This window comes from Moschus berezovskii, chromosome 20, assembly GCF_049115385.1.
Source record: "Moschus berezovskii isolate FMDL1 chromosome 20, NW_MosBer_1.0, whole genome shotgun sequence".
NCBI classification, from domain to species: domain Eukaryota; kingdom Metazoa; phylum Chordata; class Mammalia; order Artiodactyla; family Moschidae; genus Moschus; species Moschus berezovskii.
In genome coordinates, this window is record NC_142479.1 from 52,390,584 (window position 1) to 52,404,350 (window position 13,767).

At 51.9% G+C, this 13,767-nt stretch overlaps 1 protein-coding gene across 1 annotated transcript; it reads left to right on the forward strand.

The window, feature by feature from the left end:
* PSMD3 (proteasome 26S subunit, non-ATPase 3) lies at nucleotides 1-13,316 on the forward strand. Its single transcript, XM_055407786.2, has 12 exons — nucleotides 1-399; nucleotides 2,355-2,545; nucleotides 4,256-4,393; nucleotides 5,623-5,759; nucleotides 6,632-6,822; nucleotides 6,975-7,078; nucleotides 10,470-10,584; nucleotides 10,686-10,805; nucleotides 11,137-11,240; nucleotides 11,527-11,682; nucleotides 12,626-12,676; nucleotides 12,857-13,316. The coding sequence occupies exons 1-12, from the start codon at nucleotides 180-182 to the stop codon at nucleotides 12,932-12,934; spliced, it is 1,605 nt and encodes a 534-aa protein (XP_055263761.1). The 5' UTR covers nucleotides 1-179; the 3' UTR covers nucleotides 12,935-13,316.
* Nucleotides 13,317-13,767: the final 451 nt, after the last annotated feature.

Consider the following 13,767-nt stretch of genomic DNA (forward strand, 5'->3'; position numbering starts at 1 on the left):
GGCCTGTCGTTTCCCAGAAGGCCCAGCGCCGGGAAGGGGTTTGCAGCTGCTCCGTCATCGTGCGGCCCGACGAGAGCCCGCGCTCGTGTGCAGGCCCGGCTCGGTTCCTGGTCTCCGGTGCGAGGGTTTACGCGAGGCCCCGGCCTCGGTCCCCGGACTAGGCCGCGACCCCGGGCGCCATGAAGCAGGAGGGCTCGGCGCGGCGCCGCGGCGCGGACAAGGCGAAGCCGCCGCCCGGCGGAGGGGAACAAGAACCACCGCCGCCCCCGGCCCCCCAGGATGTGGAGATGAAAGAGGAGGCGGCGGCGGGTGGCGGATCAACCGGGGAGACCGCTGGCAAGACGGCGGCTGCGGCGGCTGAGCACTCCCAGCGAGAGCTGGACACCGTCACCTTGGAGGGTACGAGAGCTTGGGCCGGGGACGTGCCCTGATCACGGGTGACAGCAGCCGATGATGTCGCCTCTCCTTGGGAACCCAGGGTAGCCTCCACCACCGTGACTTGGGGGTTCCTTGGGATCACCCAAGTGCCTGCTCCCGCTACCCTGACACTCCCGACCGCGGCCCGGATAACTGAACAGTCTCTCTAGACTCTGGAGTCCTCCCTTCTCACACACCTCCCCCCCACGGGGCATTGCATCTAGAACTAGGTCTCGCTGGGCCCATAGACTCCCTCTTCTAAGTTCTCTCCTCTTACCTTATTATTCCACTTATATCTCATCAGACTGATTCTAGTGACCCCAATGCATAACTGATCTCTATAAAAACCAGTGTCTGTATTTATCTTTGAAGGGGGACGTGAACTCCGGGAGTTGGTGATAGATAGGGAGGCCTGGCGTGCAGTGATTCATGGGGTCGCAAAGAGTCGGACACGACTGAGCGACTGAACTAAACTGAAAGATAACACAGAATACTGACCCCTGTGTTTTAAGAATGATTTCTGTTGTCTTAACTACCTGTAGCAAACTCCGCTGAGAGCCCTTTAAGCTTAGGATCTTGCTTCCTCGTTGCTCTAATTGAACTGCCCAAACGATCCTATCTCATTTTTCTCTCCCTTCAAACCGTTACTCTTGCTCTGTTTCGAGTTTGAACACATTATACACTTTCAACTTTTTAGTTGTCATTTTTTGAGTTCCTGATACTCACCTCCCACCTGAACTGTATACCAGTTCCCCCGTTTCTCTTCTCCTTGGTGCCTCTTCTCAGTTTCCATCCTCCTCTTGTTCCTCCAAGTTTATATTTCACTTTTCCAACTTAGAGCATCCATATTTGGAGTGGGCAGAGTGAAGACTCCCCACTGTGACCCTGGTGCTATTTCCCACTTCTGGATCAAGTAGGACAGGACTATTTATTGGATTTTCTCTCTGCCTAACTGCATGAGAAACTAGCTCAAAAACATTGAAATAAGCAAAGTTATGCTCCTGGGTGGTGGTTTGAGGATGTGATAGTGTTGACTGCATCAGCTCCTATTCTAATACAAAGGAATACAAGTACAAGGGAAACTGAGAAGCTACCAATTGATGGTGCCTCCTTCTTTTCTGGACATTTGTTTCCATTTTCCTCCATTATAAATAGCTTTGCAGCCATCATCTCTGCCCAGGTATTTGATCTATTTCTATAATTACTCCTTCAGTATAGATCCCTGAGTTGAAAGGGTAAATATTTTTAAGGTCTTTGGTAGATATTGTCCAGGAAGACTGTACTGATTTACACTACATTATGCAAACAGAAATGTCCTGTTTGCATTATTTTTCAAATACTGTTAGAATGGTTATTGAAAAATGTTTTCATTTGTAGTTATTTGAATACTAATGAAACATTTTTCGTGTCTGTCATTCCTCTTTTCATATTGTCCATTCATACTCATTTGTATTTTATTTTAATCCTTTATACAAGCTCTTTATTGAATATGCATTTCTGGCCACATTTGTTGCAGATATTTTTCTTTTGCTACGGTTGTCGGAAGGATTTTGTTTGTTTGCTTTTTCTATGACATTCTTTAAGTCTTTTGTGTGTGTTTGTGCGTGATTTCTCCCGTTGTTCGCATTTGGAAAGTGTTTTCCTATTTGAAGATCTGCTCAATACCCGCGTGTTTTTGTTTTTCATTGTTTTTTTTTTTTTCCTTTATACGTCACCCTCTACTTCTTCCCCACCCCAGCTTTATTTTTCTGTGTCTCTTGGTTATGTCTTAAAATCAGCATATGGCATCCATAAGTATTGCTCAACCTTGTTAGAGCACAAAAGGGGACTGCCCACATCCTGACATTTGTAAGAGCCTTCCTAAGACTGCTTGGCTGGAGTGGCCGAGGGGTAGGAGGAGTTAGAATTCACGTTTTTCCTCCCCTGGTCCTCCACAGACATCAAGGAGCACGTGAAACAGCTGGAAAAGGCAGTGTCGGGCAAGGAGCCTCGGTTTGTGCTGCGGGCCTTACGGATGCTGCCTTCCACGTCCCGCCGCCTCAACCACTACGTTCTGTACAAGGCCGTGCACGGCTTCTTCACTTCCAACAATGCCACTCGAGATTTCTTGCTACCCTTCCTGGAAGAGGTGAGTGGAGTCAGGCCAGCGCAGGAATGTGGGCTTGGCTTGAGACACACAGGGACACACATTCCACCCTGGATAGCTATGTCCCATCCTGGAGACCTGTCTTGTTACCTGCCACAGCAGAGACACGAAGCACAGCAGCCCCTCTTAATACTCATCTGCCCTCTAACAGGGGGACCATCCTTCTCCCCTGTAGGGTCATTATTCTGAGTCAGAAAAAGAATCTGAGAATCAGGACCCTTCCAACTATATTCATTTCCCACCACTCCCAACATAGGGCCTAGGAGAAAGTTCTACCATCTCTTTGCCTCTGAAGCTTCACCATAGAGGATGTAGAGAACAGTGGTTAAGGGACTTCCCCGATGGCCCAGTGGTTAAGACTCCTCTCTTCCATTGCAGGGGTTGTAGTTGGATTCCTTGGACGGGGGACTAAGATTCCACATGCCCTGCAGTGTGGCCCCACCCAAAAGAGAGCAGTGGTTAAGAGCAGAGGATTTGGGGGAAGGTTGAATTTTTAATCCCAGCTCTACCATTTGGTGTCTGACCTAACTTCCCTGTTCCTCATTTGATGTATGTGATGAACAGATCTGGGGGCACGTTGTGGGGCAGTTGCTGAGGAAGAAGGGGAAGGCTCTTAGAACAGTGTGTGGCACGGAGTGCGTGTTGATGAAGTGGGTTTCTGGTGGTAGTTGTCTCCATGCCAGGAGAAACCTCTCCTTTTCCTTTCTGACTGTAAAACTTCTCTTATCATCCATGGTACAGTTCAAGTCCTACCGCTTCTTAAACTTCATTGGCCCTTCAGCTACCTTCATCTCCCTAAAATTCTGTGTGCTTTCAATCTGTTTCATAGGTATCAGTTCAGTTCAGTTCAGTTCAGTCGCTCAGTCGTGTCCGACTCTCCGTGACCCCATGAATCACACAGCACGCCAGGCCTCCCTGTCCATCACCAACTCCCGGAGTACACTCAAAAAACTCAGGAAATCCCCTGAGGTGGACAGTAAAGACTTTACTGTCTGGGAAAGGGGAAAAGCACCCTCCCCCAGCCCTGCCTGGAATATTTTTTAACCTGTACATCTCTGAAGTCCCCCACCATGATCATTTTTTGATCTGTTACACATTATTCCAGTTTTAGTGACTAGATCTGAAAATAAATACTATGTATATGTCAGTTTCCCCCCAAATTTCTTCATTACCACCAAAAAAAAATTTTTTTGTCTCATTATTCTTTTTTGGCCAAGCCACACAGCTTGCATAACTCAATTCTCCGACCAGGCATTGAACCCAGGTCACAGCAGTGAAACCTAGAATCCCAGCCACTAGACCACCAGGGAACTCCCTGTCTCATTATTCTTGATCTCCTCTCTCGAATTATATCACTTTATTAAACCCTGCCTGATAGAATTTGCAGTGGTTCCAGTTATGGTGGTTTAATCTCTAGTTAGATTGTAGGCTCTCTGAGGGGTCCTTGCATCATCCTTTCTGTCCCCATTCTATTCTGTAAGGATGTTATACTCCTGTAACCCTTTTCTATATTGATTTTATCACCAGCCTTTTTGGCTCCCTTCAGTATTTTTGTATCCCCAGCACCCAGAAAAATCTTGGCACACTGTGGGCATTTAGTAAATCTCTGTTGAAATAATAATGAGTGTTTAAGAAATTCCTGGTTGATTGATCTGACTGAGCTCTTCCACGATAACTCACGTCCTCTCCTAGCCCATGGACACAGAAGCCGATTTACAGTTCCGTCCCCGAACAGGAAAAGCTGCGTCGGCTCCCCTCCTGCCTGAAGTGGAAGCCTACCTCCAGCTTCTCATGGTCATCTTCCTGATGAACAGCAAGCGCTACAAAGAGGTATCCAAGACCAGAGCGTGTGACTAATGCACCCCAGGCAGTGCGTGGGGTTAGTGGGGCAGATTGCCTCTTGTGAAGAAGTGGATCATAATAGGGTCATTCACTGCCCCCCAGACTCTTCCCCACCGTGAGAAAGCGCCCAGCCCCACATCCGAGGAAGACCCCTCAACTGCTCTGGCTCTGGGAAAGGCCTGCCCATGGTCACTCTGTACCTCTCTATGGCACAGTCCCTGGATATGGATGCTTTGAAAAGAGTAGATTTGGAGGCAGAAAGGCCTAGCTTCAAATCCCATTTGTACCTTAGGCAAATTGATTTCTCCCAGCTGTGTATAAAATAAGACCCAACTGCCATTCTTACAAGTTTATCATTATTATTACATAAAAATAATACATTTAAAAAATACTTGGCACAGTGAACTGCTCAAGGTCAGCATTCCCAACATGTTAATAAATGGCAGCTATTACTGTGGATCTGAAAGACTCCATTGTGGATACGACTCTTCCAGCACTGCCTCCAGCCGGGGTAGCTGCCCTGGCAGGCTCAGCTTCTTTCCCAAGGGCACACCCAGGAGGTGACAGGTCTTATGCCTCAGTCTTCTGTTTTTATTTTTTCCTTGCTTTGCCACTGGTTGGTTTTTGTTTGATTGGTTGTTCTTTAGCTATAATTCACCCACTTGAAAGTCTAGATTTCGATGGGTTTTTTTGCATATTCACAAGGTTGTACAACTGCTCTCCTGTCTAATTCCAGACAAGCTTAATCACTACCCCACCAATGCCACCGTCCCCACAAAGAAAAACACCGTACCTGTTAGTAATCACACCTTGTTCTCCCCTCCCCTAACCTAGTAATCTACTAATATTTTGTGTCCCATGGATCATTTGCGCCTTTCGTGTCTGACTTCTTTCTGTAGCTTAGTGTTGTCTGGGTTTATCCATGTTGCAGCATGCATCTGTATTCTGTTTCTTTTTATGGCTGAGTAATATTTCATCTCATGGATATACCACATTTTGTTTAACCATTGATTGGATGTTAAGCACTTGGGCTGGTTCCACTCACTGGTTATTGTGAAAAATGCTGATATAAACATTCGTGTGCAAGCTTTTATGTGAACATAGGTTTCCGGTTCTCTTGGACATGTGCCTAGGAGGGGACTTGCTGCTTCATGTGATAGCTCCGTGTTTAAATTTTGAAGCACTGCCGCTTGACTCTCTTTTGGCTGCCTCCCCAGGCACAGAAGATTTCTGATGATCTGATGCAGAAGATCAGCACTCAGAACCGCCGGGCCTTGGACCTTGTGGCCGCCAAGTGTTACTATTATCACGCCCGGGTCTATGAGTTCCTGGATAAGCTGGATGTGGTGCGCAGGTACCAGTGGCCAGGGGTCTCGCTTGCGGCCCTTGGGATCAGCAACATGGTCAGAACTACACATAGCTGTGGCCTTGCAGAGGGCCGAGGCCTGGGAGATGTCAAGGGCCCAGCAGGAAGTGGGGGTGACTGTTAACACGCCCTGAGCTGTGGGAGGGCTTGAGAGGCTGAGACAGAGATGACCACTGGCCTGTTAAGTCCTGTCCCCCAGGCTCCTCCTTCACTGCACGTCAAGGGAGGACTCTTTAGTGGGTCAAAGGTACGAGGGCAGTATGGCTGAGTCCCTTTGTTTTGCACCTGAAGCTCCCACAGCATTGTTAATTGGCTGTACACTCCAATATAAAAGTTTTTTTATTAAAAAAAAGGTACAAGGACAGGCTGGAAAACCTTTCACTCCTCTGCTTAGAACCTGCTGTGGCTCCCCATTCCCCTCAGGGAAAAGCCAGAGCCCTCCTGATAAAAGTTTTTGAGGCTTCATAGGGTCTTGGCCCCACTGCTCCCCGACGCCTCGCTCTTCCATGGGCACACACTTCCCTCAGCCGAGAGTGCCCTCCTCCGTGCGTCCTTCAAGCCTGTGCTTAACTGTAACCTTCTCAGTGAATCCTACCCTGACCGGGCTGTTTAAAGCCACAACTCCCTCCCGTCCTCCTGCACCCCTGTTGCACTTCCCCTGACTTCTGCATCATCCCCCACCCCCACCTTTTGTCATGCCTCACGGTACGCTTATTCATCATGAGAGTTGTCTGTCTCCCCCATTCGAGGGCAGGCTCTCTGAGCAGAGTTCCATCCTCTGTGCACCCAGACTGGTGCTTTACTAGTTGACTATTCAGAGTTGTTATTTGAGGCCTTTGACATTTCTTTCCTTCTTGAAGCTTCTTGCATGCTCGGCTCCGGACCGCCACACTGCGGCACGACACGGACGGGCAGGCCACACTGCTGAACCTCCTGCTGCGGAATTATCTGCACTACAGCCTGTACGACCAGGCCGAGAAGCTGGTGTCCAAGTCCGTGTTCCCCGAGCAGGCCAACAACAACGAGTGGGCAAGGTACCTCTACTACACAGGTGAGCAGGGCCCGCCCCCGCCAGGAGGTGCCTCAGGCTCACTCGGCACAGATTTGCTAAGAACGTGGTGCCTGAGAGGCGCTCTGGTCTGTGGGGGACCAGGGTTTGGATAACGCCCTCGTCTTGATCAGCTCTCCTCTTCTCACACCCAGGACGCATCAAAGCCATCCAGCTGGAGTACTCAGAGGCCCGAAGAACAATGACCAACGCCCTTCGGAAGGCCCCTCAGCACACAGCTGTCGGCTTCAAACAGACGGTGAGCAGCAGCTGTCTCTCCCCTTTGACCCCGTTACTCTTCTGATACCACGTTAGTCCTGTTTCCCCATCTGAGGAGCCAGGAAGGCATCCTTACTTTGTCTTCTTACCCTGAGGGTGGCAGCACATGTCTGTTTCCACGTTGTTCAGGGCCCCTTAGACAGACACTGCCTGCATCTCTGGCAGTGTGTATCCCCAGTCTTCTCCCTGGTAGGCAGGTTTACTCCCCAGAAGCCCCTGTAGCCCTTTCATGCAAGGGTCTGGTTTGTGTTGATAAGCTCTGGACTCTTTACCTAGTCTCTCAGGTGCCCCTTTGGGAGCAGTGGTGTCTGTGGCCAGGGAACCCAGGGCCCTCCTTAAGGTGACCGACTCAGATGGAGGTAAACCTTGGCCATGTCAGCTGTCAGTCCCCAGGTATATTTCTTGAGTGCTGACCCTGATACTGGACACTGTGAGGGATAGAAAAGAAGGATAAGAAATGGTATTTGCGTTCAAAGAGATGGATACAAAACACTTGAAGCAGAATGGCTTGAGGGCTGTGTAAAATCACAGAGCCTAGCAGCCAGAATTAGGACCCAGCTTTCCCAGCTACAGATGACTGCTCCCACATTCACACACAGACACCTCCTAGCCCTTGAAAGAGAGCAGGATGAACGTGTACACCGGTGAGTTCAGTGTGGTAGGAGGTTTGGTCTGTTTCAGTTCAGCAGTTCAGAGAAAGGCAAAGTCAGCTATGGTAAGATAAAGAAATCTTTGAACAGTTATATTTGATCTGGTTTTTGAAAGATGGGTAGAATTTTCATAGAAAGGGGTGGTTTTTCAGACACATAAGGTACGTTGCAGAATGTAAGATTGCTTACGTTGTAGGACACACACTAAACCTTCTTCTGAAAGTCAGTAACAGTGCACGTAATTGACTCACAGGCTGTGTTGCACTCCAGGGAGAGGTGTCACGGGGTGAAGCGGTGTTTTCAAGCCGGATTCTGCTGTGGATGGATCAGGTCTCAGGGTTTTCTGTGGTAGACCCGGGTTGCAAGAAGGAGCAGAGGGAGCTGGAGGGAGGTCTTGCCCGTGGACTTGGTGAAGGAGCCAGGAAAGAGGTGGGAAGGGCTGCTCGAGAGGTGAAGAAGCAGAGTTGGGGGAACTTCCCACCCAGAGAGGCTGAAGCAGATAGGTGACGAGCCAAGGCCTGGGAAGAGGTAGGAGGAATGGGCTCGAGAGCCCATGTGGAGAGCCAGCTTTAAGCAAAAACGGGCAGGGCGGGAGGGTGAGGATGGGTAGAGACCACGTGGGGTTGAACACGGCATCCAAAGTGGAGCACGGCGAACGTGCGCCGCCCGTAATAGTTCACATTCTCGCCGTGGGGGTCTCATTTGCGTTCACGGCTTAGCTCTCAGCTCCACAGTGCGTCACCAAAGTCCATTAGCCTGGCTTAATTTGCCCGGGTTGCTATAACAAGACTGGCTGGCTTAAACAGCAGAAATTTGTTTCATCCTATTTCTGGAGGTGAGAAGTCCAAATTCAGGATGTCAGTGTGACCAGGTTTGTTCTGGGGGCTTCTCTTTTGCTTGGAGTTGGCCATCTTCTGATGTCTCCAAATGGTGTTCCTACCATGCATATCTGTATCTCTAATTCTTCTTGTAAGGACTCCAATCAGATTAGGGCCCACTCACATGACTTCATATTCCCTTCATAAACCTCTTTAAAGGTTCTAGGTCCAAATCCAGTCACATTCTGGGGTACTCAGGGGTTAGGACTTCACCGTAAAAATCTGGGGGTTCACAGTTCAGCCCATAATACAAGTTTTGAGCCCTCTCATGAACCCAGACCTGCAAATTCCACTTCTCAGCACACATCTCCATTAAGATACTTGTTGGCTCCTCACACTCGCCCTGTCCAGACCCGCCTGTGTGCCCTTTACAGTCCTCCTTGCTCTCCTGATCTGCATAGAAGCCACGGGTCATCTTGGACGTGTCCCCACCTTCCCCTGAGTTGTCTGTTGATTTGCTGACGGCTTTGGTAGTCACCTCCTCTCTGATGTTCGAGCCACTAACACTGCTGGTCACCATCCTCCCCTCCGCCAGCCCAGCTTCCCCTGCCTGACTCAGTGGAGGGCCTGGCCGGTCTGCCTGGTCCAGGAAGCGCGCATTTTTCCCATTTCCTACCCAGTAAAGTGTTGTGAGTCTTGTGGATCAGGTAGTTCAGGTAGTATTACCATTGTTACACCCATTCTAAGGAGGAGGAATCCAAAGACTCGACATTTCTAGCTAGCAAGTAAAGACTGGCATTCTGTCTCCGAGCTCAGAACTCAGCCTGGCACTCAGAACTGGGCGTCCCGAGACATGCCCCAGGCATCTCTCCTGACAGCCCCCCCACCCCCTCAAGTACACTGGCCTCTTCTCCAACCTGTCCCGTTGGCTGAGGCATTCTCCCTCCTTTTTCTGCTTCATCAGAATCCTCAAGGCGTGGGACTTCCCTCATGATCCAGTGGTTAAGACTCCATGCTCCCAGTGCAGGGGGCACAGGTTCTGTCCCTGGTCAGGGAATTAAGATCCTGCATGCTATAAGGTGTGGCCAAAAAAATACCAGTTTGCCATTGCTTAAAAGAATCCTCAGGGCTCATGTTAATTTCTGCCATCACCATGACTTTCCCCTCACTCATGGAGCGCTCAGAGGGACAGGGCAGTGGTGAGTGAGGGGACCACCCTGGAAGGCGGGACCCTCCTTGCCAGGTGTGGGCACCGTCACCCATGCCCATTTTTAACCCCTCACCTCCTTTGTGACGCTTGCCCATGGTTTAGCTGTCTGTGCTCCTGTCCCTCCTGCTTGTGGGGGAAGTTGTCCCCTCCTCCCACAGGCTCCCTTGCAGGGTGCTACATCAGGAGGAGGGGCCCCGTTTCCCAGGCAACCCTGTCCATCATACCCAGCTCATTCACCGAGGCTCTGCAGGCCCTTTCCTGTGCTGCTTCCTCTACCCAGATGACTAGTTTACATATGGTTCACCTCCCTAACCAGCATCTTAGGCTGACTTGCACCCCATCCCTGCGGCCTCTGGGCCCTGCTTCCTCACCAGTTCTGAGCCATAGAACCTGCCCATCCAGCCTGTAATTTGGAGCTTTGCCATTTTGGAGCACTGTGCACTGATTGGCCAAGTGAAATGAAGCTGAGGGCCCGGTGTAGTCAAAGGGTCAGATGCTCCCAGGGCCTCACTCCCAAGGCAGAGCTTCGGTTCACATGCAGCACAGCCTGAGGGTTTTTTCCTCTCTCCGTGGGCCCAGTCCAGTGCCGCCTTCTTCCTTTTCCAGTGTGTCTGACTGAGTTGAAGCCCCCGTTTGCTTTCTCCTCCACCCTGTGGGGCTCCCTGCCCACTGCCTTCTGTGTCACTCTGCCAGGTGCACAAGCTTCTGATTGTGGTGGAGTTGTTGCTGGGGGAGATCCCAGACCGGCTGCAGTTCCGTCAGCCATCCCTCAAGCGCTCGCTCATGCCCTACTTCCTTCTGACCCAGGGTAAGGCCAGTCCCCTCCCCAAGCGTGCCGCCCCCGGCACGGTGTCCCCTCTGGTGTGTGCTCCACGTGCAGCATCTGACCCGCTCTTCTCCCCACCGCAGCTGTCAGGACAGGAAACCTAGCCAAGTTCAACCAGGTCCTGGATCAGTTTGGGGAGAAGTTCCAAGCAGATGGGACCTACACCCTCATCATCCGACTGCGACACAACGTCATCAAGACAGGTGTGGGTCGGGCTTAAGAATCTACCTTCCAGGGTAGGGAACGCGGGTTCAGTTCCTGGTCAGGGAACAGAGATCCCACGTGCTGTGGGGCAGCTAAGCCACAGCGAGAAGCCCTTGTGCTATGACAAAGACCCAGTGCAGCCGAACTAGAAAAAAGAAAAGGTAACCTGATCACTTAAAGAAAAAAAGACAAGTGTGGATCAGGGTCTGAGGGAGCCCTGGAAGAGCAGGACTGGGACTTGGCTCCTCCAGGGGCAGGGACGACGCTGTGGCTGTCCAGGAGGGTGAAGGGCCTGTGCCCACCCTGTGCTCCCCGTGGCCCCTCTCCCAGGTGTGCGCATGATCAGCCTCTCCTACTCCCGCATCTCCTTGGCGGACATCGCCCAGAAGCTGCAGCTTGACAGCCCGGAGGATGCGGAGTTCATCGTTGCCAAGGTGGGCCCAGCTCGGGGGCAACAGGCACCGTGGTTCAGGCCTGGGTGCCAAGGTGGGCCCGGCTCGGGGGCTGCAGGCGCCATGGTTCAGGCCTGCGGTGGGAGGGGGTTGATGGCTAGATCGGCAGCGTGCCAAGCTGACAATGAGGCCAGGAAGTTGCCAGAGAAAGTGTCTGTGTGTGCACGAATGAATATAGCAGAGATCAGGGAGGACAGAGATGAGATGGATGTTCTCAGACTTAGAAAATCGACTTTCTGGTGACTTCTCCTCCCTTTGGGGCCCTCAGGCCATTCGAGATGGCGTCATCGAGGCCAGCATCAACCACGAGAAGGGCTACGTCCAGTCCAAGGAGATGATTGACATCTATTCCACCCGCGAGCCCCAGTTAGCCTTCCACCAGCGCATCTCCTTCTGCCTGGATATTCACAACATGTCTGTCAAGGTGAGGGGCCCTGAGCTGCAGAGCCAGCTGGGCAGCAGCATGCTGCCACAGCCACAGGTTCCTAGAGAAGACCGGCTTGGTTTGGGGCCCGCTGCCAGTCTCTAAAGCACTGGGGGTCCAGAAGGGGCAAAGGACTTGGCTTGTGGGACCACAACGCCTCCGTGCACTTAAAGGGTCTAGTTGCCAGGGAGGATCAGACTGGGGTTTAGAGTGCACGGTTCCGGATTTGGTTCCACGTTTGAGTCGTTCACCTTCTCTGAGTCTCTGTGTCTCCATCTGTGAGGCTGATAGTGAGGTATTACCTGCCTGCCTGCTTCACAGGGTTGTCCAGATTGGATGAAATCACCGTCTTGGGGCACTTAGCAAAGTCTGAATTGTGTAAAGGGTAGGACCACTATCTTGGTCCACAAGAGGCTCCTAAGCCCTCGTGTGTCAGGTTCTGGGTCAGGTGCTGGTACTGTTGGGCACTGTTTTTCCTGGTCTCTCCCCCTGGGAAACCAGGGATATCACTTTGTCTGAAATCAGGCAAACGCTGTGCATGAAAGACCCTTTGTGATTGGTCCCCTGTGTCTCTAGCCTCACTCCCCAGGACCGCTCCCGTCAGCCCTTCTCCCCTCCTCCCAGCTGGCCCCACTGAACTCCAGCCTAACGTTCTCACACCTTGAATGGCGCTGCCTGGAATGCCCTTCCTTCCACTCCCGTAGGCCATCCGTTCTTCCTCCTTCTCCTCATGCCAGTCCGCCTCCCTGCCTGACTGAGAGGGTCAGCCGTTTATCCCTCTGGATTTCCTTTTTTCGTGTTTATCACATGGTGTCACAGGTCATTAGTCACCATGCCTAGCCCCCCTACCAGACTAAACTGGGGAGCGTCACCTGTCTGGTACATTTCCTGCGCCCAGGCACCTGCCTTCTCTTCACTCACTCCTCTCTCCATTGTGCTTCAGGCCATGAGGTTTCCTCCCAAATCCTACAACAAGGACTTGGAGTCTGCAGAGGTAAGCTGCTTTCTGCTTTGGGTGGAAGGGGAAGTTTCTGGAAATCCTGGGTGGGTCGGGCTGTGTGCAGACCAAATGAGTGCCTGGCTGGTCCTCAGCAGCCTGGGTGGATCAGGCTGGGTGCAGACCTCGAGCCCGCGGCTGGTCCTCAGCCCCCCGCCCCCCGGCCCTCTTCCCCAGGAGCGGCGAGAGCGGGAGCAGCAGGACTTGGAGTTTGCCAAGGAGATGGCAGAAGATGACGACGACAGCTTCCCTTGAGCTGGGGGGCTGGGGAGGGGTGGGGTGAGTGGGGACTGGCTCTGTCTTTCCCCCATAGGGGTCCCCTGCCCAGGGAATCGGCTCCTCTTCCCACATGGGGCACACAGACTGCTATGTGCAGGGGGTGAGGGGTGCAGGGAGCCGGTCACCCTACCTCATCCCAGGGCCCCTCCTCAGCCGGTGACTTAGCACACGGGGGCAGGCGGGCGGGCGGGCAGCCTCCCCAGGGCAGGGTCCTGGCTAGTGGTGTGGGCAGCACGATGGGAGGGACTAGCCCTGTGCTCTCCTCCAGGGAGTAGGGCACCGGAACTGGGACATGTGTTAGGTTGTATGTTTTTTGAAGCTTCAATTATGATTTTTAAACAATAAAAAGTTCTCCAAAGCTCCTTGTGTATCAGTTACTCTATTTTGCCCTCACAGGTACAGTGTTAACAGGCCCAGATTTTTCTCCTGGCCTGGGAGTGCCAGCCCCAGGCATGATCTGAGGACCTTGTGCAGTTGTATATGAGGTGGCCAGGGGCTGGGTGAAGAGACTCTGGTCTGGGGTCAGAAGGGCCTGGGTTTACTCTTTAATATCTAACTGGCTCTCAAATAATTGGGCAACTCTCTAAACCTCTCAGGCTCCTTTGCCAGATCTGTCAAATAAATGATTATACTCGGTGACCTCCTGGCTCTAAAATTCGGAATCTAGGCTTCCAATGGATCAAACAATATGTGAGAGTCTGGCCCTCGGGTGAGATTCAATGAGGAGAGAAGGGTCTCCAGCAAGGCTGCGCTATGTTGGGAGCAGGGTCCTGCCCAGCTGGTCCTTGGTGGGCAGGCGGATGGGCTCC